Below are 24,793 nucleotides of genomic sequence, written 5' to 3'. Positions count from 1 at the left end.
AAGATCTCTGCTCATCACCCTTGTGCTTTGACTCTGCCCTTATCTTTCTTTTTCTCAGGCTTATCTGCATGTTCTGAAGGAAGAAGACCCTTGATTACAAGTTTAGTCTTTCTATCTGGTAAAGACCAGGGGTCAAAATCCCTTACAAACAGAGTAACCCACTTTTAAATGTTCCAGTCTTAAACATATGGCACATCACTTGTATCCTGTGGTGGAATCTTTTACCCACAACTTGAAAATTTCTTAAAGGTTTTATGCATAGTGGATGCAAAACAACGTCCTAAATGCAGTAGGTTAACAAACACTATTAAGAATCACAACAAAAGTACCAACAAGAAATTATTCAAAAACTTTTTTTTTTAATAACTCTAGGGATCGAGAGTATAGGGCAAATAAAGATAAACAGAGGATGGGCACACAACTGCAGCAGAGAAAAGATCAGGTAACTGCAGACAACCACAAAAATGCATTTAAATAGACTAAAGCACAATACGTTAGTAACAGTCTTAAGCATTTTCAGTATGCCTGTTAAGTATGACAGTTGTATTATATTAATACTTACCCCTTTTGCACAAATTCAACATGCTTCTTTGGCAGGATTTTAACAATTTCATTCAATACATAATCTGCACTCAACAGATTAGTTGTAGTCACATTATAATGAGCCTAAGGACAAATAAAACATTAGTTAGCTCCATTATGTACAAACAATACTTTCTGTGCAGTGTGTATGTGTGTGTGTGTGTGTGTGTGTGTGTGTGTGTGCAATATTTATATATAATACTACACACAATTAAAAATTATGTACATGCTTGATCGTATCCCATCGGAAGATATATTCTCGCAAATGGCAACATCTGACACAGATCTTGGCATCAGTACTATCTTCTAGTGTAATTCATATCTGAGGTATACATTTCAGTCATAATATACAATCTTTTTTTCTAAGTTATATCGCAATAAACTTTATAGAGAGCAGCCAGCAGATAAATGTACTCACATTAACGTTTCATCTGAATTGTTGCTTTTCATTTGTCTTCATCCTCTGGGATATGGATCCGGGAAGGATCCAACTCGGCCACATTTCTCCAGCATCGGATCCGAGCTCCATGCTCCTCTCCTACCCATAATGCCCAGTCTCCTTCCTCTCCTCAGACAGAGTTTTGCTGCCAATCATAGCATCTCAACCAGACTCAATCCCTTACCAACCAGACTCAATCCCTTACCCCTTAGCACAATAACTCAGATAGTATCATAGATAGTATCATAAGAAATAACCAGATATGCCAAAGAAAAGGCCATGTCTCTTCCAGTCAGACAACAACACAGCCCATGTAAGGCAGGGGGAAGGGTGGAGGGATGGTTGAAGACAAATGAAAAGCAACAACTCACAGACGAAACATTATGATGAGTACATAACTTTTTTATCTGAAGTTGTCTTCATTTGGTCTACAACCTGTGAAATAGAGTGCCCAGCTACTAAAAACCTGTGAGGCCCTCATGGTAGGATATTCTGTAGCACAGCGGAGCCAAAGGGTGCCCTGCTTTGGGGGAGAAGATCCAACTTGAAATGGGAAATGAAAGTATGTGAAGATACCCAGGTAGCCGCAGAGCAAGTGTTATCAAAGGAAACCCTGGACCAAAGGCAGCTGAAGTAGCCATAGACCTAGTAGAATGCATCTCAACTTGACCTGGCGTTGGCAGTCCTTTGGTTGAATATGCCAAGAGTATACACTGAGATCCAATGAGTAATGGTGACCACCTATACAGGTTTCCCTAAAAAGGGCTTAGAGTAGTAAACAAAAAAGTTGATCAGACTTGCAAAGGCCTTCGTTCTGTGTAAGTAAAAGTGTTAATGGTCTATGAACATCCAGCAGGTCCAATTTATACTCTCTCTTATTCTGAAAATTCAGAAAAACAGGGAGCTTGATCAGGTTATCAATGTTTGATTCTGAGACTACTTTCCTAAGAAAAGAAGGATTAGTGCGCAAAGATACCCTGTCTTTATGGAAGATCATGTAAGGATCATGTAAGGAGGCTTAATCAATAAGGCTTGAAGCTCTAATACTCTTTTAGCTGAAGTAATGGCAATTAGGAAGGCCGTCTTCCAAGACAGGATCTGCAGATCCACTGAAGCCGAAGGGGGAAGAAACCAAGACTTAAAGGACCACTGTAAGGTCCTAAGGAGGTGTTGGGTCCTTGATTGGTGGCCTAAGAAGAAAAGTACCCTTCAGAAAAGTTTACAGAGCATAGAAGAGGGCAGAGAAGCTGAATTATCCCCAATGTGGAAGTTAGATATAGCCACCAGCTGAACTTTAACCATAGAAAAGCTGGCACCCTGTTGAAAAATAACTGCCAGAAACTCTAAGATAGCAGGAACTGGGGCAGTGAAGGGATTCAAATCACGTTGATGCCCAAATCGAGAAATGTTTTCACTTACTCGAATAAACCTCCCTAGTGGAAGATTTATGAGCCACGACCAAAATCTTTTTAACCAGAAAAGATAGCCCGGGAGCCCTATCATGGGAACTGGAGCAGCCAAGCGGTGAGCTTCTGACTGGATGTGGGATCCAACGTCAAGGAAGGACACAATACATGAGACCACAGAGAAGGGGAACCATACTTGGCAAAGCAGAAGCGGGGCAATGAGGATGACTGAATTCCCCAGCAATTGCGCTTTCTGAATGAGCTTTGGAATAAGGGAAAGTGGAGGATAAGCATATAGAGAAGACCTGAGGGCCATGTATGAACCACAGAGTCTCTGTGGGACTCCCCTGGAGGGGGTTCAGAGGGAAGAACCTGCTGCGCTTTACATTGGAAGGAGAGGCAAAGAGATCACAGCAAGGCTGACACTACTTTAAAAAGATGTTTCACTACTGAAGGATTCAGAGACCACTCGTAAGGCATAAGCATAGACCTGCTAAGCCTGTCCGCCAGAATGTCAGATCTCTCTGGAATGTGCGTTGCCAGCAGAAAAAGGCCAGTGGAGATAGCCCACTCCCACAATCTCATGGCTTTGCGGCAAAGAGGATGAGACCTGGTTCCCCGCTATTGCTGTACCAGACTACTGACATGTCTGTCTGAATGACAATCGTCCCTAGAGGAAGATGGGCATGAAGAGCTTACGACACCAAAAGCACAATCCTCATTCTCCAGATATGCAACCGGGTTCTCCAGGGAGGACCAACATGCCTTGGACCATCCATCCCAAGCAAAGCCCCCCTACCTGAGTAGGAAGGCATGTGTGGTCACCTGCAAAGGAGGTCAAGGGACTAAATCCAACAGCGAAGAGAATCCCTGCAGGCTTGAGACAGACAAACAGATGGGATAATGGTAGATCTAGAAATGACCACTGGGCCACCACAGTCCATTGGAGCACCCTCATGTGTTACTGACCTGTGGGTACGAGGGTAACTGTGGCCACCACCATGGACCCCAATGCTCTTAAGACAAATTCCACTGGGGGAGATTGAGCTAAAGGATGCACACGACATGATGTTTGAGGGACTGAAGTATGGCTGGTGTCAGAAAAAAGTACAGTTTTGTACCTACCATAAATGTAGATGTTCGAGGATTCCCTTGCTGCAGTCCTGACTATTGGGTATAGTCCGCGTCCCAGTCGGCCCGAATACCAGAGTATAAGGCTGACGTCGGTCATGGCGCCTTAGACTGACGTCAGTACGTCAGGGTACTAATGCGCATGACCGACGTCATTTCCTCAGTCTTTTCTTGCCCCAGATGTCAGAAGACCCAAAAAGACAAGTCCCAAAAACAACCTGCACCAAAAAACATGTACAATATATACAACAATATATACAAAAAATATAAGCATGTAAACTCACCTACACAACCAACCCAAAACACAGAGGGGAAGGAGGGAGGGTAAATTGGACTGCAGCAAGGGAATCCTCGAACATCTACATTTATGGTAGGTACAAAACTGTACTATGTTCTTCGCCTTCCCTTGCTGCAGTCCTGACTATTGGGTAGAATCCCAAAGCAGAGGTAAGGGAGGCTGGCAAATTATAAAGTAGCAGGAGCTGACAACATGCCTTGTAAAACAGCTGTGGCAAAACCAGCCCTAGTCTTAGAGTATATAGGCAGGTGATAATGCCTAGAGAAAGTATGCACTGAACTCCAAGTAGCTGCTTCCAGAATATCCTTAGTTGCCACCCCCCTTAGAAATGCTGTTGAAGTGGCAGTAGCCCTAGTGGAATGAGGCCTAATCCCAGCTGGAACCTCTTTGCCATGATGGGAATAACAAAATGCAATGCAAAAGCCAATCCACCTAGAAATAGTTTGCTTTGACACAGGCTTGCCCTGTGAACTCAAAGCAAAAGAAACAAGTAACTGCTGAGACTGCCTAAAAGTCTTAGTCCTGTTCAAATAATAACGCAATTGCCTGTGTACATCTAAAGTGTGCAAAATCTTTTCCCCTTTATTTTGAGGATCTGCAAAAAACGTAGGCAAATGAATAGTTTGGTTTAAAGCCACACTAGAAACCACCTTAGGCATAAAGGAAGGATTAGTACGTAATGAAACCCTGTCCTTATGGAAAACCAAAAAGGGCTCTACTGCCATAAGGGCCTGCAACTCAGACACCCTTCTTGCAGAAGTAATAGCTAACAGAAAAGCAGTCTTCCATGACAAATATTTCAATTCAGCAGTAGCTGCAGGCTCAAAAGGTTGTAGAGTAAGTTTTTCCAACACAAAATTGAGATCCCAAGCAGGAGTAGGAGCTCTACATGGGGGTCTTATATTCTTTGCCCCTCTAAGAAACTGCTTGAACAAAGGATGCGAAAACAAAGGTGGGTCACAATCATAGTGAGCTGAAATTGCTGCAGCATGAATCTTTATGGAAGAGAAGGACAAACCTTTGTCCAATAATTCAGTAAGATATTGAAGAGCCACACTCAAATTAGGCTCTGAAATCACCAAATTCTTTGCTGTACTCCAAAACAAAAATCTCTTCCATTTTCCACCCTCCTAGTACTAGGCCTTCTAGCTTCCATAATCACATTTAAAACTTGTTGAGGAAGCTGAGACCTACTGTGCTTCAACACAGAATATGCCAAGCTGTGAGAAGAAGAGATTGAAGCTTGACATTGAGCAGATGACCGTCCTTCTGAGATAACAGATGAGGAATCAGAGGTAAAGGCCATGGAGGCTTCTTTACAAGACTCCTTAGAAGTGGGTACCAGTGTTGCCGAGGCCAATCTGGAGCTATCAAAATCATCCTTGGCCTGTCTTGTCTGACCTTTAATAATACCTTTGGAAGAAGAGGCAGAGGTGGAAAGGCATAGACATGAAGGTTTTTCCAACTGAAAGACAGAGCATCCACTCTTCAAGCTGTGTGATGAAACCCCTTTGTGCAATACTTTGGCAGCTGGTGGTTTAGTGGAGAAGCGAACAGATCTATGTCTGGAGTTCCCCATGACACTGTCAATTTCTGAAATACATGAAGATCCAGTTTCCACTCGTGGGGATCCATGATTTGTCTGCTTAATACATCTGCTAGGGAGTTCTGTGCTCCTGGCAGAAACCTTGCCTGAAGAGTCAGTTGCAGGCTTAACGCAGTCTCCCATAAAATCATTGCTTGCCTGCATAGAGGATAAGAATGTGTTCCCTTGCTTGTTGATGTACCACATGACAGTTGTGTTGTCTGTTAGAATCAACACCTGCCCTGGAAGAAGTAACTCCTTGAACGCCATCAATGCAAACTGGACTGCTAACATCTCCTTCATGTTGATATGTAGATGCTGTAGTCTGGCAGGCCACTTGTCTTGTATCCACTTTCCATTTAGATGAGCTCCCCAAGCAGTGTCCGAGGCATCTGTCGTTAAAATCTGACTCGCCTCTGGCGGGTCACAGAGAGTCCCTTGTTTAGGTGACATTCCTGAGCCCACCACAAGAATTCCTTTTGAAGGCAAGGTATTATTTGAATGACAGTGTCCAAATCTTGGCAGTGCTGTGTCCATACATTTTGAGATACCATTGCAGCTTCCTCATATGCAGTTTGGCATTGGGAAGCACCAGAATACAAGATGCCATGAACCCTAATGCTTGAAGGACTGTCCTTGCAGTCAGCACGGACTGATGAGATAGTTGATGGAAGTAAAATGACAGACTCTTTTGTTTGTCCGGGGTTAAAAAGGCCATCTGGGCTGCTGTATTCAGTCTCACACCCAGAAAGCACATGTCTTGAGAGGGTACTAGACTGGACTTTATTTCGTTCACAGAATACCCTAGGCATCTTAGCACTGCTATGACATATTCCAGATGCTGTAGAAGGTCTTCCTTTTCTTGAGCCAGAATCAGGCAGTCGTCCAAGTAAGGATAGATTTGAATGCCTTGAAGCCTGAAGTAAGCTATCACTGGAGCCAGAACCTTTGTGAATACTCTGGGCAGTAGATAAGCCAAAGGGCAATGCAGAGAACTGATAATGAAAATCTCCAGTTCGAAACCGCAGATACTTTCTGCAACTTAGCCTTATAGGCACATGAAGGTAAGCTTCCTTGAGATCCAAAGTTACCATCCAGTGATCCTTGCCCAGCAGAGGTAACAGTTGCTGTAACGTCAACATCTTGAACTTGGGAATGTCCAGATAAGTGTTGAGGATAGATAAGTCCAAAATTGGTCTCCACGTGTTCCCCTTCTTTGGTACTAGGAACAGAATAAAATCCGAAGCCCCTTTCTGATACAGGGACTGGCTGAATGGCCCCTATCTGGAGTAACTGAGAAACTTGCTTGTGAGCCTCTTTTCTTTGTGGAGGAGGAACATCTGGCATGCCTTTGAAAGGGGCATTGTGTGGAAATAAAATCTGTAACCGTGATGAATGATATCCAGCACCCATCTGTCTTGAGTGATTAAATCCCAATTTTCTTTGAAAAGAGACAATCTTCCTCCCAAAGGAGCTGTCAGACGAGAATCCACTGGCAGCTGAAAAGGCAGGTCATTGGTTCTGCTTACGAAAGGACTGACCCCTGCCCTCACCAGAAGTCTGAGCAGGTGAACTGTCTGATCTAGGCCTAAACGAACCTTGAGCCCTGCCCCTACCACGTCTAGACCTACCCCTAGACTGGGAACCATAAGCAGGATATGTCCACCCCTTAGCAGGCCAATTTCTACTAAACGAGGCTGCACCTGCAAAAAATCTTTAACAGTCTGCATAGACTTAGCTTTGTCCTCCATTTTCTTTAAAACTGCTTCCACAGGCGGTCCAAACAACACATCAGACTGTAAAGGAGCATCCAAAATCCTGGTCTTAACATGCTCAGCTAAATTCTGATCCTTCAACCAGGCATGTCTGCGAAGAACAGAACTAGTAGCAGCCACCCTCGAGGAGGCCTGAACAGCATCAAAACCACACTGCAAAGAATGCTTACCCACTTGTTCAGACACATGAACCAAATCCAGCAATTCTTTACACTCAATACCTTCCGCCAAAGCATCCACCTTAGATTTCAATTGTGAAAGGAGATAATTCTGATATTTCAGCATATGAAACTGACAATTCAACGCCCTCATGGCTAGAGTGGAAGAAGTATATACTTTCTTACCCCACCTATCCAAAGCCCTAGCCTCTTTATCAGAGGGTACAGGATTTTTAACCACAGAAGCTTTAACACCTTTAGGCCCCTGAGAAACAGTTTCTGGGTCCGCCCTGGGACTCTTAAACAAATACTTATGAGCTTGGGCACCCTATAATACCTATCAGGCTTAACAGGAGCAGGAGGCAAGGAGTCCGGGTTCAGAGAAGCCTCTGCCAAAACATCCTCCACCACATTCAACACAGGAGGAATAGCTAAGGGCCTATGCTGGGGTAAAAACAAGAATTCCCTAAGCCTTTTCCTGGAATCAGAGTAATCTTGGCCTTCCCATTTAAAGTGCTCCCTCATGGAGTGAAGAGTCTCTGAAAATGAAAAATCCTCAGGAGGAGAAGCTGTAGGAGTGGAATCATCCACATCAGAATCAGAATAAGTAGGAAACTCTTGCAAGTCTTCCACAGAAGACTCTGAAGCCTGTGAACACTGTTCAAAACTATCAAATTCCTGTTCCACCCTAGGCCTCTTGTCAGGTGGGGCATAGAACCTCTAATCAGAGTAATCAAATCTTCTGCCATTTTAAGCATATGTTTCTTAGGCACAGAGCCGAAATGCTAGGAGAAGCCCCACAGAAGCTGAACTTGGCCTACCTCTAAAGAAGCTTTGGCAACAGAAGGAGAGGCCCTAACTACCTTGGGAAGAGAGGGAAGAACAGTTACCTGAGAAGCCCCCTCAGCCTGGCCTACCTCCTGAGAGGGCACATCCTGTAACAGTAAAGTATCTGCCTGAGACTCCATAGAGACTCCTGGCAAAACCTCTGGCTCCCCTGAGCCTTCTAAAGGACCGACGTCCGGGACTGCCGGTTCCTCACCCCTAGGCTTCACTGTTTTGTCCTTGCGCTTCTTGGATGAAGCAGGCGTCGGAGCACCCGACGGCATATTATAATTGCAACGCTTCCCAAACACTAACCTAGCACAATCAAGCCTCCTCTTAATAGTGCGCTTGTTAAATCTAGCACAAGAGCGGCAACCAACAACGTCGTGCTCAGGCCCTAAACAAGGTATACACAATGTATGATAATCCCTATGCGGTATCTGCTCCCCACAAGAAATACAGTTATTCACTTTTTCTGACATCCGGTTAAATACTGAGGCAAGAAAAAACCAAAATGTTCTAACGGGTAACTTAGCCCACTCTGTTTCGGTCTGAAACTCCGGTTTCGGAAAATCTCAGAACGCCAACCTGCACTCGCAAAATTGCTTCTGCATCGGACCATGCGGCAAAGACTGAGGAAATGGCGTCGGTCGTGCGGATTAGTACCCTGGCGGACTGACGGCAGTCTAAGGCGCCATGACCGGTCTCTGGTATTCGGGCCGACTGGGACGCGGACTATACCCAATAGTCAGGACTGCAGCAAGGGAAGACGAAGAACATCCTTGATCTGAATGGTATCTAATCAGGCTCCAATGAAATCCAGAACTTGAACTGGTTCTAACAGGAATTTGAGATTTATGGTGATGCCTAACTGGCAGGTGGTCTGGATAAGGAAATCCCTGGCCTGGCAGAGTCTACGCCTGGAAGGAGAGGAAAGGAGCTAACTGTCCAGGTAGGGGAAGACTTGGAAGCCCTGCAGCCACAAGTGAGCTGCTACCACCATCACGTTGGTGAACACCCTGGGACCTGTGGTGAGACCAAAGGATAGCTTTCTAAACTGGTAATGATTGGTCCTCAGACAGTGCGCCTGTCCATTTAAATGTGATAGCTTCAGTCATGAAGGTCTAACTGAGCACATCCAGTCATTCTCCTGCAGGAAGGGCCGGATAGATTGCAGTGTGACCATCTGGAATTTCATCTTGGCAAAGGACAGGTTCAGAGTACAGAGATCCATAATTGGTCTCAAGTCTCCCATTTTCTTCGGCACTAAAAAGAACATGGAATGCATACCTAATCTGGACTGGTCTGGGAGGACGGGCTGGATGACTCATTTTTCGAGCAGCATGAAATTTCCAGTGCTGCAGCCTCCTTTTGCACGGGTGGGACATCTGGAAGGTGTCTAAGTGAAGGGTATAGAAAACCCTCTGGATATGATTTGCAACACCCAATCATCATCTGTTATAGCTCCCAGGCTATTAGGTGAAGTGAGAATAGACCACCCCCCCACCAACTGCCTCCAGGACAAGCAGCTGGGCAACCCTTTAGGGCTGCTATGCAGGCCTATCTGGGAAGGAATCCAACCTGTGGTTCCTCGGACCCCCTCTGCCGCGAGGGTGGCATCTGTCAAATCTCCCTCTGCCTCTGGAGGAAGGAGAGTCCTGAGCATCCTGGAAATAACCCTGAGAATTCCAGAACCACATCTTCGCTCCTCGATTCCTGGAAAAGGTTTGCTGAGGAGTTTGAAGCGGATTCAAATGGCAGACAAGGTCTTCCCGTCCTTCTTGCTCTGAACCTAAGTGTCATGCAGTCTTTCCAAAGAGAGTGGAACCATCATATGGGGCATTCGTAAAAGACGCCTTGAAGGGCTACGAAAAGGTACAAAGTTGGAGCCAGGTGTGACACCAGATGGCAACAGGTGCTCCAGCCACTCTAGCGGCATCTTCAGTCGCGTGAGATAAAAGCTGCATAGAGGTATTGGAAATGGAGGGGAGTGGCCATCCAGGAGGAAAAAAATCTTCTTTTCCTCTGCCGACATGGACCCCTGGGGGCAGGTCCAGCGATCTCCTTAACCAGGTCATGCTGGAGCCTGATGACGTGAGCCATGTAGTTCAGTGCATGTACACAAAATGTTGAAGCATAAACCTGCTTCCCAAAAATGGTCCATGGTCCTAGACTCTTGGTCCGGTGTTGGACCATGGAGCTCTGTGCTAGATCCTCCTTGGTGGCTGCTGCCACCACCATGGCATTGACAGGGGGTCCTTTAGAGTAGTGAGGTTTATCAGAAGGGGCACTGAAGATCTTGTTAGGGCACTTGGGGATGGGCTCCACAGTGCTGGACTCCTTCCACACCCAAGATGTAATAAGATCCATCAGGGGATCTGTGGGGGGGGACGGGGACAGCCAGGATGTAGAGGGTCCTGCACCAAACACCTCCAGGAACACTGACTAGTCCTGGCTGGGTTTTTGGGCAGATGACCCCCAACGCTGATGAAAGATCTCCATAATGTCTCCAAAGAAGACCTCTGGGAGTAATTGGGGAGAATTACTACCCTTCCTCCACGCCAGTGTCCTCGATGAGAGACTCCAGCAGGGAGTCTACGTGTCTCCTTTTACACGCATTTTCGAGGAACCTCCCCTAAGGGGTGGTCTCTGGGGCTGACTCAAACATCCACCTGTCCCTGTGGGGGGAACTCCCTGGGGCGGAGGGGTGGCAGGCTGTCCCTGAGAGACAGAGGGAGCCAGGATGGACTTGGAGGATGAATTTGTCATGGGTCTCGATGGGATCGAGACTCTCCACCACGTCAAAGGCAGGAGGAGAATGAACCCCTGGAGCTGGAGCTACAATCAGGTCCGTAATGCCCTGGATCAACTGGGGAGCTGAAGCCGAAACTCCAGGTCCCCAAGATTCTGAGTGGAAGGCCTGGCTCCAAAAAACTCTGAGCTGAAACCACCCCTTTGGATCTGGCAGCGAGGCTACGGCTCCAAGAGCTGGATGGCTTTGAGCTCATCGGAGCCGACAGACCCCTCGACGCCAAAGAGTCCTCAGACGAAACGGCTCCAAAACTGGGGGTTGGCACAGAGAAGGAGTGATTGGGATGAAGGTGGACTGTATGCCCCCAGCCCTGGAGGGGGGGGGGGAGCCAAGACTCCCATCTGTATCTGTGTGCAGATGAATATCATCATCCTGTCCACCTTGGTTTCGGAGAAGTTGTGGGTGGATCTGGCAGATTAGGCCACCAACACTGGCCTAGACAGGCAGTGAAGTGAAGCTGACAGTGGTGAATGGCTACAAGACATCTCCAGCTCCAGGGAGAAGCAAGGGGAATGGGGCAGAGGGGAACTTAAGCCTAGAACCAGGTGAAATTTTGCCAGTGGCTAGGAAGAGGAGGAGCACTTCTCTCCATCCCTGGTCCTCTTGGTGGGAGGTTGAGTCCCAGAGGCTGGAGCGGATGCAGTAGCAGAAGCGGCGGAAGAGGAAGCTTGGGCATCTGCAGTAGGCTGTGGAAGGAGGCCCTTAAGTTTAAGTTTATTCCTCCTGTCGATCAATGCGTGGGGAATGCATACCGCATGGATTGAACAGGAGGAAATGAGGTGTTGGGCCCCTAAGCACACGACGCACAGTGTGTGGCAATCCACAGGGGAAATATTATGGCCACATTGTGCACTTCCTAAACCCTGGTTTGGGTGTCTCTGCCATAGTAGTGGAGAGAAAAACCCACCAGCAGACACACACAAAGGAAAGTACAGAGAGATAGAAACTGGAATTTTTTTTTTCTTTTTTTGCTATATAAACTGATGCCTGAATACAAGAAAGGTAGGGGGACTATGAGAAAGGCGAAAAATTTAGAAATACAAATCACTTACCCAAAAAAAAAGCCTGGAGCAGCAGACCACAATGCTTGTTATGAGATCTGAAGGGAGGAAGGAGGCTGTGGCATTATGGGTAGGGGAGGAGCTTGGAGCTCGAATCTGTTGATGGAGAAATGTGGCCAAGTTGGATCCATCCCGGATCTGTATCCCACAGGTTGAAGACCAAATAAAAACAACTTCAGATCTGTAGTTCACACAATAACAGAGTTGCTAATTTTTGGAAAATGACTTCTTGGAAAAATGTTAACTATTTCACAAGTTTTAGTCCCATCATTTTTGGGCCATCATTTCACAAAACACATTAAATGAATGTCAAAGTTGTACCCCCATTAAACACATCAAATAAAATGGGAGAAGCTTGATTCAATGGGCAGTTGCTTCCAAAATGATCGTCTTACTAATTACTCTGTTAATGTGAGCTGTTCCTTGTGCTCTAATGAACAGGAAGTACAGTATCTGTAGATTAAAGCATATGACAAGAATTAGTGGACACCTAACTAGTGAACTGCATTGGCATTAGACAGTACTAAACGATTTACACCAGCACAAAACAGTAGCATTAACGGTTACAATGTAGTCAGCAGAATGAGATACTTGAAGGCAGTGAAACAAAATAGAAATTAAAGGAGAACTACCATACAAGTTGATCTTCAAGATCATCTTCTGCAATGGGAAGAATATCTGGCTAAACTCTTCTTATGCCCCCTTTTCTGGCTTTTTCTTAATCTCGGGCTGCCATGTTTAGCACTACTCCCCCATCTCCTTAGTCCATACCAGCATCTCAGCCCTGTACTAGAAGCCCCCCTTCGGACTGATACTCAAACCAATGGTCTACAATATGTAAGAAAATACACTAACTCAAGAATATAAAAATCAGATTTCAAAACTGCTTTCAAGACCCTGCTGTTGTGATGCAGATGAAGTAAGTGGTTGGAAGGCAAGAATAAAGCACCCAGTGCAGACCACTCTCTCAACTTCTTTATCATTCTGTTTGGTCCCCCCTGCCTCAGCATCTAGATAATCACACCCAGTAATTTCATGGCTTTGCTCACCTTACTCAGATTAGTTGTAGTCATTACCAGTGTGTGGTGGATGCAAGAGCTGAGTGGTGCTGTGCCACTGCCCTAGATGATGGATTGGCTTTTTCTTCTGCTCCTAATCTCCCTATGTCATACCTTGAGAACCGCTTTTGGGTGCAGCATGCATTGAGTTGAAGTCACATGCACAAGCTGTCCTTCACTATCAAACCTACTCTCCCTAACAACTTCCCTTCCATCCAGGTTCCCAGTCTCAACTGATGCATCAATGACATGTGCTCAAGACACACACTTCTTTCGCAGGGATGGGAGAGCAGAAAATGGCCACTTTTTCTATCCTTCCCAACTCCTTCAGCTGATGAGCCACTAAATGAATCCAAGTATTCTGTGCAGTAGTCAGGGTCCCAATCCTACTATGCCACAAAGCCAGGAAAATACAGATACAACTTACTCTGACAGCTTCAAGGAAAGCCTCAGAAAAAAAAATCAAGCTCCTCATATAGGAGCTTAAATAAAAGACTGACAAAACACACTGCAACAAGGCATTATAAACTTTTGGAGTAAAGACAGACTAAGGTGCTTGGAAAAAGAATGCAAAATTGACTAACTGGCTATTGCACATAGACAATTTCCTGAAACTTAGGGGACGTTAGCCCTTCATATGCTGTCTGGCACTGAAAAAAGCACATGAAGAATGTTGTGGATCCAAATGGGCAGTGTTCATGCAATAAACAACGTGAGAGGATCCTTGGGGGGGGGGGGGGGGGGGCAATTTGAGCCCACATTCAGGGCATTTCTTGAAAATTAGAGATTCAGCCATAATAATTAAACCATCGAAAAAATACTATTCAAAATACTATAGGCAAATAGTCTTGACAAAATCCTAAAACACTATGAACACTAGAAAGCACTAAAACACCATCTTAGATCCATCTCCAAGGAAAAGGTTAATTGCTAAGACACTGTTAAATACTAAACACTATCTTAACCTATATCTGTGAGGAACACTAAGTATACTAAGACTAGAGGGAAACGAGTATTCCAGTAGAGGAGTAAGGTAAGGGGTTTTAAAATATCTTAACTGAAAACTTTTCTAGAATCAAAAGGATACAAGAGCCCTTGAGAACATGTCTCAGTAGGCAAACAAGATCTTGGCACTGGACTGGAGTTCAGGAAATTATGGTTATGGGAGGAGTCAGAACCTCGGAACTGTAAAAGCTTCAAAATTAGTGCAGAGGACAGATCCAGTCAAATCTAATGTCCCATATGTTGTATCGGACAAAAACAGACAACACTGGATCTATGTATATACTTGAGGCTAGAGGCTAACCATACTGCACACATTAAACTTGGATGACTGGGTCTAAAAGTTTACTGTGGCTAATTTTGGCATAAACACCACAGGAAAAGACTCAAACCTAGACGGTAAATGAATATAGCATTTCAAACATCCAATAGGGCCAAGCTTTGGTAATACCTTGCAAAGACTTCAATGACCAAGAACAAAGGCATCCAAAAAAAAAGCAAGTTGAGCAATCCACATTTTCCCCCCATGCAGCACAATGCAGAATTTATGTCCAGCAGCATCACCCACAAGTCCTGCAACAAAATGTGTTTCCACAAAACATTTGAGACTAAACCACTGTGTTTCATACCATAGGCACACTTAATAGTCCCACATTTTCTGCTTTAATATTAGTATACAGATGACTGCTTATACAGTCTCTTGATAACATTGTACATTGTAGTCCTGTATCCATTGAATTGAAATTAGTTAAAATTTTGTAAAATGGTAGATGTATAGTGTCGTCACTTCATCCTGCATTGATGATGCATTGGGCCACAAAGTTGATTCCACTCTGTCCTATCAGCTGCTGCTTCTTTAATTTCCTTCCAAGTGATATTCAGCCAACAGAGGTCTTGTTACAATTCTTTTCCAGTTTTGTTGCAGTCTGCCTGGTCTTCTCTTGTATCCACAGTTAGCTCCCAGTTGAGGGATTGTATAAGAATTCTGCTAGTATCCACATAGTTATAAACATGACCAAACCAATGTAGTCTTCCTTCCATCGTGATCTTTTCAACTTTCCGTAGTTGCGTTCTTTCTTTGACACACTGTTTTTACTTTGTCCTTCCACCATGTTCCCAAAATGCATCCTAACCATTTATGATGAGCAGCCTCAAGTTTCCTTATGGCTGATGCTGTGATTGGCCATAGCTCAGCGCCATACAAGAGTGTAGACAGCACCAGTGCTTGGCATAGCTTCACCTTTGTGGAAAGTGCAATGTTTTTTGATCTCCAGGATTTTGGATAGTCTATTGAAAATGCGGCAGTTGCTTTTCTAAGTCTAACTAGAACTTCCTTCTTGCAGTTACCTGTATGAGAGATTAAACTGCCCAGGTAGCAGAAGTTCTCTGTTATATCTAATATCGATACGACAGCCATTATATGTCTGCATTTGTCAGGATTCATTTTGAGGCCTACTTTCCCCACCTTGTTTCTCCACTGATGTGGCCATTGTTTGCATTCCACTTCATATTGTATCAGTAAGAGCTATCTCCTGTCTATTAAGAGAAAAAAGATCAATAAGAGCTAGGTCTTCAGAAAAGTCCAAGTCACATAGCTTGTCAATGATCACCAAAATGTCCAAACCTAGACACCAGGAGGACTAGTACACAAAAAAATCCACTCCAAATATCCGGGCAAATCAGTTTATTCCAAATGTACAAAAGCTGTACAGATGATTAACGCTTAACTAGATCACCACATTTTCGTCCTCACCAAACAGGACTTCTTCAGATATTTCTGGAACAACTCATTGCCGCTATATAAACCCCTCCCAATCAAATACAATTATGCAAACGCTAATTGAACAATCAAACAACCTAACATTTAATACCATGAAAATGCGGTGTTTAAAATCCTTCTTAAAAAAATAAAAAGAAATCGAACTATACATTTAATATATTAAAAATAAATAAAACATTGAACAAGTATAGGCATTATTAAAATACTTAACCAATAACAACAAAATGTTTTCAGAGATTGGCGGATCTGAGCTTAAGAACAGGAGCTAAGGAAATTGGTTTCCAGTTTTAACTGCCAAAAGAGCTCTCGGAACTCTAATTGTTTCCCAGGGACCCCCCCTGGGATCAAGTTCCACTTTTAAAGTCACAAAAAAAAAAAAAAAACACTGCCATTGTACATGAAAGACTGTGCTTATATAAAGCATGATTTCCATCTTGTTTTTTTATATCATTAAGGTGTTCATATATACACCTTTTAAACTTCCTAGTGGTCTTTCCTATATAGAAAGCACTACATGTTTTACATATAGCAATATAAATCACTCTTATGGTATTCCCAGTTGGAAAAAAACATTAGTTGTAAGCCTTATTTTCCTCTCCTTTAAATATAGTGAATCCCCCTGCATTATATGGGAGCATTGGGAACAGGAACCACACTTGAAAGGTCCTCTCCTATTTAATTTAGTTTTTCAACTAACATTTCTTTGATGTTTCTACCCTTCCTATACGTAAATTTAAGGGGGGTCTTTAAACAATCTATCTAGGTCAGAATTATATGAAAACATTCACCGAAAACGTGGTGATCTAGTTGAGCGCTAATCATATGTGCATTTTTTTGTACATTTGGAATAAACTGAGTTGCCCGGATATTTGGAGTAGATTTTTTCATATACTAGTCCTCCTGGTGTCTAGGTTTGGACATTTTTAGTGCTTTGTGCTGTTTTCTGGACACTTTTGCCTCCTTGCTTTATAGTTTGTCATTGACCCATTCCAGGTCAACTGAGTTCTGATGTAATGCTTTCTGCATGACCCAATCAATAACTATTAAGAACAATAAGGAAGACAGTATACAGCAGTCATACAACAGGGCCATCGCAAACCAGTCAATGTACTCATTCACCTGAACGGCGCACTTGCTGTCTTGATACAGACTAAGAGTGCAATGAATTTGGAGGAATCCCATATTCTGCCAATGTGCCATAGTGATGGTCTATGTATGCAGTCAAAGGCTTTTTTTGAAGTCTGCAAAGTTAAGAATGACTTATTTCTTCCACGCTGTTGCTTTTTCTATAATTTGTCTTTGTGCAAATATCTGAGCAGTGCAGGACTGACCTGATCTAAATCCAGCCTGTTCCTGTCAAGTCTGTCATGAACTGCTCCTTTCAGTCTATTCAGTAATACAGTGGCAAAAACTTTGCCTGGGACTGACAATGTGATTCCATGCCAGTTTGTGCAGTCTCCAAGATCTCCCTTTTTTGGAGAAGGGAAGATGCCATTTTTCCACTCAGTGGGTACCTTTTCTTGAGTCCATATGTTGTTCAAGAGACATGTTAAATATTCCACTGAAGATGTAAGATACTTTAGCAACTCTGTATCTGGTCTGTTCCAGGAGATTTTGCAGTCTTTAGTTTGGCTACGGCTTCATTTACTTCAATCTCGCTATCTACCAAGTTCACATCCTGAATCATTGCTGACACTTGGCCATCACTGCCAAAGTCATGCAGAACATCTGGTGTGGGGCAGTTTAGGAAAGATTCAAAATGTTCTTGCCATGTCTTTAATTGTTCCTCTTGTGTTTTTGCAGTTTTTCCATTTGCTAACCTAATAGGTATATCATATAGTAATACACAATATATAGATAAAATAAGTATTACAGATGTAGAGTGTAGAGGCTTTAAATGTTGCTTCTGTAGTACCACTATTTGCTAGCAAGTACAAAATTATTAAACTTGCCTATCATAGAAGCATATTCCTTATTTGGCACGGTCAAATCATCATAAAAATGTCTAGATAACAATCTGACCTCCCTCCTCAGAAGCAATACAGGTCACTATCCAACAGAACTGAGCGTTTGTGAAACCTTACCAAGTCCCCAAGGACAAGTAAACTGCATCTCATTTGCAAGTAATTCCAAAAAACAAAACAATTTACTTCAAAATCTCAAAGGATACAAAAGCTAACTGGGGATATCAATCTGGATAAGACACTATGCCTCTATTTTGCTTTTCACTCCTCACCGCCTTCATCTAATAGAAGTACCTCCTACCTGTAAGTTCTAGGAAATTCCAAAGGGGAACCCATACCATTAAAATAAATTTCTTTACAGCAACCTCTGAAAGGAACACACCATCTGCATTTCTTATAAACACAAGTCTATGGAAAGATGTGGCAGTGAAGTATTGTACCAAACCATTACTTGGGAGTGAGGTAGCAGAATGAATGCCAGCCCCGGTTATTCTGTGCCTGCAACAGAAGGCTCAACATGACTAACTTCAGCAATTCGTCCATCCACTTTGAAGAGTCAAGATGCAAAATATGTCTCACAAAATAACAGCCTAGGTGTAAACATCTTTTATCCCATGTACCCTGACTAATGGTGGAAGACAAAGGTATTTCAAATCTAGCACTGACAAAAGATGTACTTTTCCCCCAAGTTGCCTTAAGGTTTAGTTCTTTCATCTTGGATAGCTCCCTGTGCAGCTTAAAGCAGATCAAGAGGCATTGATTAAAAAAGTTTGACCAAACTACTTACTTTCAAACATCCAAGCTGCAAAAATATTGCTAAAATCCACACAGCGGTTACAAGATAAACTTCACAAAAAAATATAGATTTTTCTCTTTGATTGTTCCTTTACGTAATACTAACAGCATTTCCATTAAGTATAATGTATTGTGCCATAGCTGTTATAATTGTATAAAGCATTAACTTCCTAACTGTATCTGATGCATATCTCCCTATCTTACTGCAAGTCTTTGTTGTTCCTTTTACTTAAACACTTCCACCTGTGTAAAGTATTATGCCACAGCTGCCACAACAGATGTTCAGAGTGAGGAGAGTTTCTTGTCAGATTAAATGGTGCTTTACTAGTGTCAGCAAACATTCATTCCATACCTTTTCTACACTGACTCTAGCAACTATCCCTCACACAAGCAACCGGGAACTGTAAACTGCTGGAAGAAAAACATACAGCATCAAAAAGTCAATGTAGGTCAGTTGGGACTGATTTTTTAACTGGCTTCTTATTAGGGTATTTGGAGAGCACATTCACCAGGGACTACATTCAAGAAGCTTCTGTTATCTAACCCCCCCCCCAAATCTAATGAACTCAATTTTTCTCCCCTTTGTTGTTGTTGGGTAAAACAGTAAGCAAAATTACCTAGTTGTATTTTTTCTCCCCTTAGCTGTTGGGCAAAACAGTGAGCTTAATTACCTATAGCTGTATTTTTTCTCCCCTTAGTTATTGGGCAAAAAAACAATTACATAGAGCTGTAGTTTTTCTCCTTATAGCTGTTGCTAGTGTACAATCATCTTCTTTCGGCTGTTCCTGTTAGGGGTCGCCACAGCAGATCACCTGTTTCCATTTCTTCTTGTCCTCTGCATCTTGCTCTGTCACACCAACCACCTGCATGTCCTCTCTCACTACATCCATAAACCTTATCTTAGGCCTTCCTCTTTTCCTGTTACCTGGTAGCTTCATCCTTAGCATCTTTTTCCCAATATACTCAGCATCCCTTCTCAGCACATGCCCAAACCAAAGTAATCTTGCGCCTCTGGCTTGTCTCCAAACCTTCCAACCTGGGCTGACCCTCTAATATACTTATTCCTAATTGTGTCCACCCTCGTCACACCCAGTGCAAATCTTAACATCTTTAACTCTGCCACATCCAGCTCAAACTCCTACCTTTTTGTCAATGCCACTGTCTCCAACCCATATAACATAGCTGGTCTCACTACCCTCTTGTAGACCTTCCCTTTCACTCTTACTGGTACTCATCTGTCACAAATCACTCCTGACACTCTTCTCCACCCATTGCATCCTGCCTGTACTCTCTTCTTCACCTCTCTTCCACACTCACTGTTACTCTGAACTATTGATCCCAAGTATTTAAAATCATCTACCTTCGCCACCTCTACTCCTTGTATTCTCACCATTCCTCTATCCTCCCTCTCATTCACACACATATATTCTGTCTTAGTCCTGCTGACCTTTTTCCTCCTCTCTCTAGAGCATATCTCCACCTCTCTAGGATCTCCTCCACCTGTTCCCTACTCTCACTACAGATCACAATGTCATCTGCAAACATCATAGTCCATGGGGACTCAGTCTGATCTCATCTGTCAACCTGTCCATCACCATTGCAAATAAGAAAGGGCTCAGAGCTGATCCTTGATGTAACCCCACCTCCACCTTAAAAGCATCCGTCACTCCCACCGCAGACCTCACTGCTGCCACACTACCCTCGTACATATCCTGTACCACTCTTGCATACTTCTCCGACACTCCTGACTTCCTCATACAATACCACAACTCCTCTCTAGGCACCCTGTCATAGGCTTTCTCCAAGTCTACAAAAACAATGCAACTCCTTCTGACATTCTCTGCACTTCTCCATCAACACTCGCAGAGCAAACATTGCATCTGTAGTGCTCTTTCCCGGCATGAAACCATACTGCTGATCACTAATCATCACATCCCTTCTTAACCTAGCTTCCACTACTCTCTCAACTTCATGCTGTGACTGATCAATTTAATCCCTCTGTAGTTACTACAGCTCTGCACATCACCCTTATTCTTAAAAATCAGTAACAAAACACTTTATCCATTCCTCAGGCATCCTCTCACTTCCCAAGATTTCATTAAACAATCTAGTTAAAAACTCCACTGCCATTTCACCTAAACACCTCCATGCTTCCACAGGTATGTCATCTGGGCCAACAGCCTTTCCATTCTTCATTCTCTTCATAGCCATCCTTACTTCATCCTTGCTAATCCATTGTACTTCATGATTCACTATCCCTACATCATCCAGCCTTCTCTCCCTCTCATTCTCTTCATTCAGCAACCCCTCAAAGTACTCTTTCCATCTCAACACACACTCCTCGCTTGTATGTTTCCCTCATTATCCTTCATCACCTTTACCTGCTGCACATCTTTCCTAGCTCGGTCCCTCTGTCTAGCCAATCGGTACAGGTCCTTTTCTCCCTCCTTAGTGTCCAACCTTTCATACAACTCTTCATATGCCTTATCCTTAGCCTTCGCCACCTCTCTCTTTGTCATGCACCTCATCTCCTTATACTGCTGTCTACTTTCTTCATCTCTCTGACAATCCCACTTCTTTGACAACCTCTTTGCCTGTATACTCTTCTGTACTTCCTCATTCCACCACCATGTCTCCTTGTCATCCTTCCTCTGTCCCGATGTGATACCAAGGCACCTTTCTAGCAGTCTCCCTTACTAGCTCTGCTGTAGTTAGCCAGCTATTTGAGAACAAAAGCAGCAGCAGCTCAACAGACCTAGAGTCTTCAGACCACCCGAGCCAAAAAAGTTTAAAGGAAAGTTCCTGTAGGTTCTTAGTCGTGATGCAAATTTCAATGATAGTAAATCCAGGAAAAGGCGTGCAGAGTCAAAAAAACTTTCTTTATTGTCACAAACGCGGTAAAAGACAAACGGAGTAAAAGACAAGTGCTTTCGCCTGGTGATACCGGGCTTTTTCAAGTACAACCAGTGGGTTAAGGATTCAGCTTAAATAGCTTGCCAATAAAAGCAAATTAATCAATTATTGAATTAAATTAATCAACTGAATGTTAAACATTCAAAATGCAATTCGTAAACACTCAAAGTAGAATGGAGCTTAGCAGCATCAACAATAGAAAAAAGTAATCGATTTGAACTGTTTAAATTTTGAATTAAAACACCATCAAAATTATGTTGTTGTACAATGAATATTGCCACAAAAATTTTTGTTTGTTGCCAGACCTCATCTAAAATTGCAAATTAAGAAAGTTAAAAGAAACTATACATTAATCCTGTAACCAGTAATTTCATAGTGCATACATCTTATATAATGGATTATTGTCATAATAAGTTTAACATAGTTAAAATCAGTAAGTCATCTAATCTTTAGCATGAGATCTATTGTTCTTCACAGTAACACATTTTGTAAAAAATGTGTTATAAAATATATAAAAACCTGTGAATAAAAAATATTTGTGTATGCCAGTGTAATAAAACTGCCCTTTTCAAGGTATTAAATAACATGAATAAATAGATGATAAATAAAAAATGCATATGCAATAAACCACCAATAAATATTACATATAAATATCAAATCTTAAAAAAATGTTTACCAATAAATATGTACATTAATTAAGGCCAAATTCATGCTGTAGTCAAAATACAAGGGTGCATTTATAGTGTATAAAATGTAACTAATATGCGCGCTGAACAAACCTTGTTACCATCCTTGTTAAATAGTACATGAAACTAACATCAACATTAGCAATCAATAGTGAAGAAAAGAATTATAAAACATTTCTTTTAGCCTTTAAGATGTGGGACAAACTAACATTTTAATTTAACCCTGGGAACTTAGTAGCATCTAGTTTTAATTGCCAGATGAGTTCTCTACTACCAAGCCTGGTCTCCCAGTCACCCCCCCCCTAGGATCTTGGGTCACCTTCTCTATAACAAAGAACTTTAAAGACATACGGGGGCAAGTGAGAGAGTGTTTAAAAAAAGCATTGGTGTCTCTTTCAATATCATGCAAATGCTCATAAATTCTGCGCTTAAGTACTCTCTCAGTCTTGCCGACGTAAAAACCTGGGCATGCCTGACATAAACCCAAATACACAACACCAAAAGATGTGCAAGAATGATAACTATTAGCTCTTAAGGTAAATTTTCTGGAGGTATGTGCACATGGTCATCTTGGAGAATATAAGAACATTGATGGCACCTCCCACAGCTATATGTGCCTAACTTTTTGTTAGAAATACTGTTGGGGTGTGTAACTAAAGAGTGTGCACTGTGTTCAAAGATGCCCTTAAGATTAATGTCCCTTTTTCTCGTGAAATTTATAGTTTTGGGAAGGAATGCACTAATGTCCTCCTGCGTTGTTATAATCGGCCAAAAAGTACAGATGGTGTTCTCTATAAAATATGAATCACTTGAATAGGTGTATGAAAAATTCTTGTGTGTGGTGGTTTCAATTTTACTAATTGGTGAAGGTAACCTGTGCCTAGTAGAGGAGGATAAAGACGGTCCCTTTTCTCCAAAATTTTGACTAAAATCGTTTAAGTTGCAGGGGGTAGCCTCTTTCTAAAAATAATGTTCTCAAGTAGTCTGCCTCTGAGAAAAAGCTCAAGGGAACTGCACATTCTTGAAGCCCTGATGAGTTGTCCTTTCATGATACCTTTTTTGATGTAAAGTGGATGACTACCTTTTTTGATGTAAAGTGGATGACTACTATCAAAATGTAGAAAAGTGTTTGAGTAAGTGCTTTTCCTATAGATTTGTGATTGGAAGCACTTATTTTTACATCTTTAGTGAGTAACACGTCCAAACAGTGTAATGTGTCACTAATTTCGTAGGTGAAAGAAAAAAAAGTGTGTTGAAATGTTCAAATAGTCAAAAAATTCTTGAAAATTTTCTTTCGAACCCTGCCAAAGAATGCAAATGTCATCCAGGTATTTTTTATAATAAACTATGAATGGCTTCCACCTAGTGGAATGGGCAAAGAGCTTTTCCCATTTGTGCAGTACTATGTTGGCATAGGCCGTGGCACAGGGGGCACCCATTGCTACACCTCTTCTCTGTCGAAAAAATTCCCCGTTAAAATAGATAAAGTTATTTTGTAAGATGATGCCCATAAATTCCACTATGAGGTTGATTAAGTTGCTGTTCAAACCAGTTTCAGATGCTAACACTTCATTAAACCACTCAATACCCGTATCATGCGGTATACTGGGGAAAAGCTCAATGATGTCAATAGTCACCATAAAAATGTCAGAACTGTATGTTCCTGGAAGAATACTGGATAAAAATTCCCATGAGTCTTTGCAGACAAATTCAAGAGTGGAGATAAATTCTTTTAAATGAAAATCAACAAATTTACTCAAGGGCTCAGTAATGCCCCCTGCTCCAGCTACAATTGGTCTAAATTTGAGGGGTTCCAAACCCTTGTGTACTTTTGGAATCCCGAATAAAACCGGAGTTTTTGGTTTAGATACTAACAGGTAGTTAAATAATTTTTCATCTATAGCACCTTGCATGAGATGGTCATGTAACAGATATTTTATACTGGACAGTGCAATATTTAACTCATTTAATGAGATAGAATCATAAATATTAGTGTCCTGCAAAAGATCATGAATGTAGTTATCATAATCAAAATGGTGCATCAAAACTATACCCCCCCCCCCTTGTCCGGTTTCATTACCCTTATTCCCCTTTTTTAATTTGTCAATCAATTGTTGTAAATGTGGATTGAAGTTGGAACGTTGGTCCAAATGTTCAACAAAAGTGTTCTCTCTCCAAACATTTTCCACTAAATCTTCAAAAATTATAAGGGCAGGATGGGTAGGGGGATTAAATGCACTGCTCCTAGTTAGAGAATTGTCAGATACTGGCTGTCCCTTAAAAAATACAGCAAGATTTAAATTTCTAACAAAAAGTTTCAACTCGATAAGTGATCTCGGTAAATACATAGGTTTCGCAGGCACAAAGTGCAAACCTTTGGTGAATAGTTCAAAAAAGTTCGGGGTCACTGATAATTCTGTAAAGTTATAAATTGTAAAATTCTCTTTATTGATAACCTTATATCCTTTGTTATGGTCTTCTGGTTCCTCCTCATCACTTAACCGTGCATAGGAAAGAGAAGGG

The 24,793-nt window shown here is 42.4% G+C and overlaps 1 protein-coding gene across 1 annotated transcript in view; it reads right to left on the bottom strand.

Moving 5' to 3' along the window:
• Positions 1 to 24,793, bottom strand: part of MELK (maternal embryonic leucine zipper kinase) — a gene marked incomplete in the record, with an annotated part of 949,965 nt that overhangs the window by 86,429 nt on the left and 838,743 nt on the right. Inside the window, 1 exon segment of the mRNA XM_044058955.1 lies at positions 563 to 666. Within this exon segment, the coding sequence (XP_043914890.1) occupies positions 563 to 666 (104 nt within the window).

The sequence above is a fragment of the Protopterus annectens genome, chromosome 17.part0 (genome assembly GCF_019279795.1).
Source record: "Protopterus annectens isolate FY-2018-M chromosome 17.part0, PAN1.0, whole genome shotgun sequence".
NCBI classification, from domain to species: domain Eukaryota; kingdom Metazoa; phylum Chordata; order Ceratodontiformes; family Protopteridae; genus Protopterus; species Protopterus annectens.
Note: the sequence above shows the minus strand (reverse complement) of the source record. Positions and strands in the feature narration are given on the sequence as shown.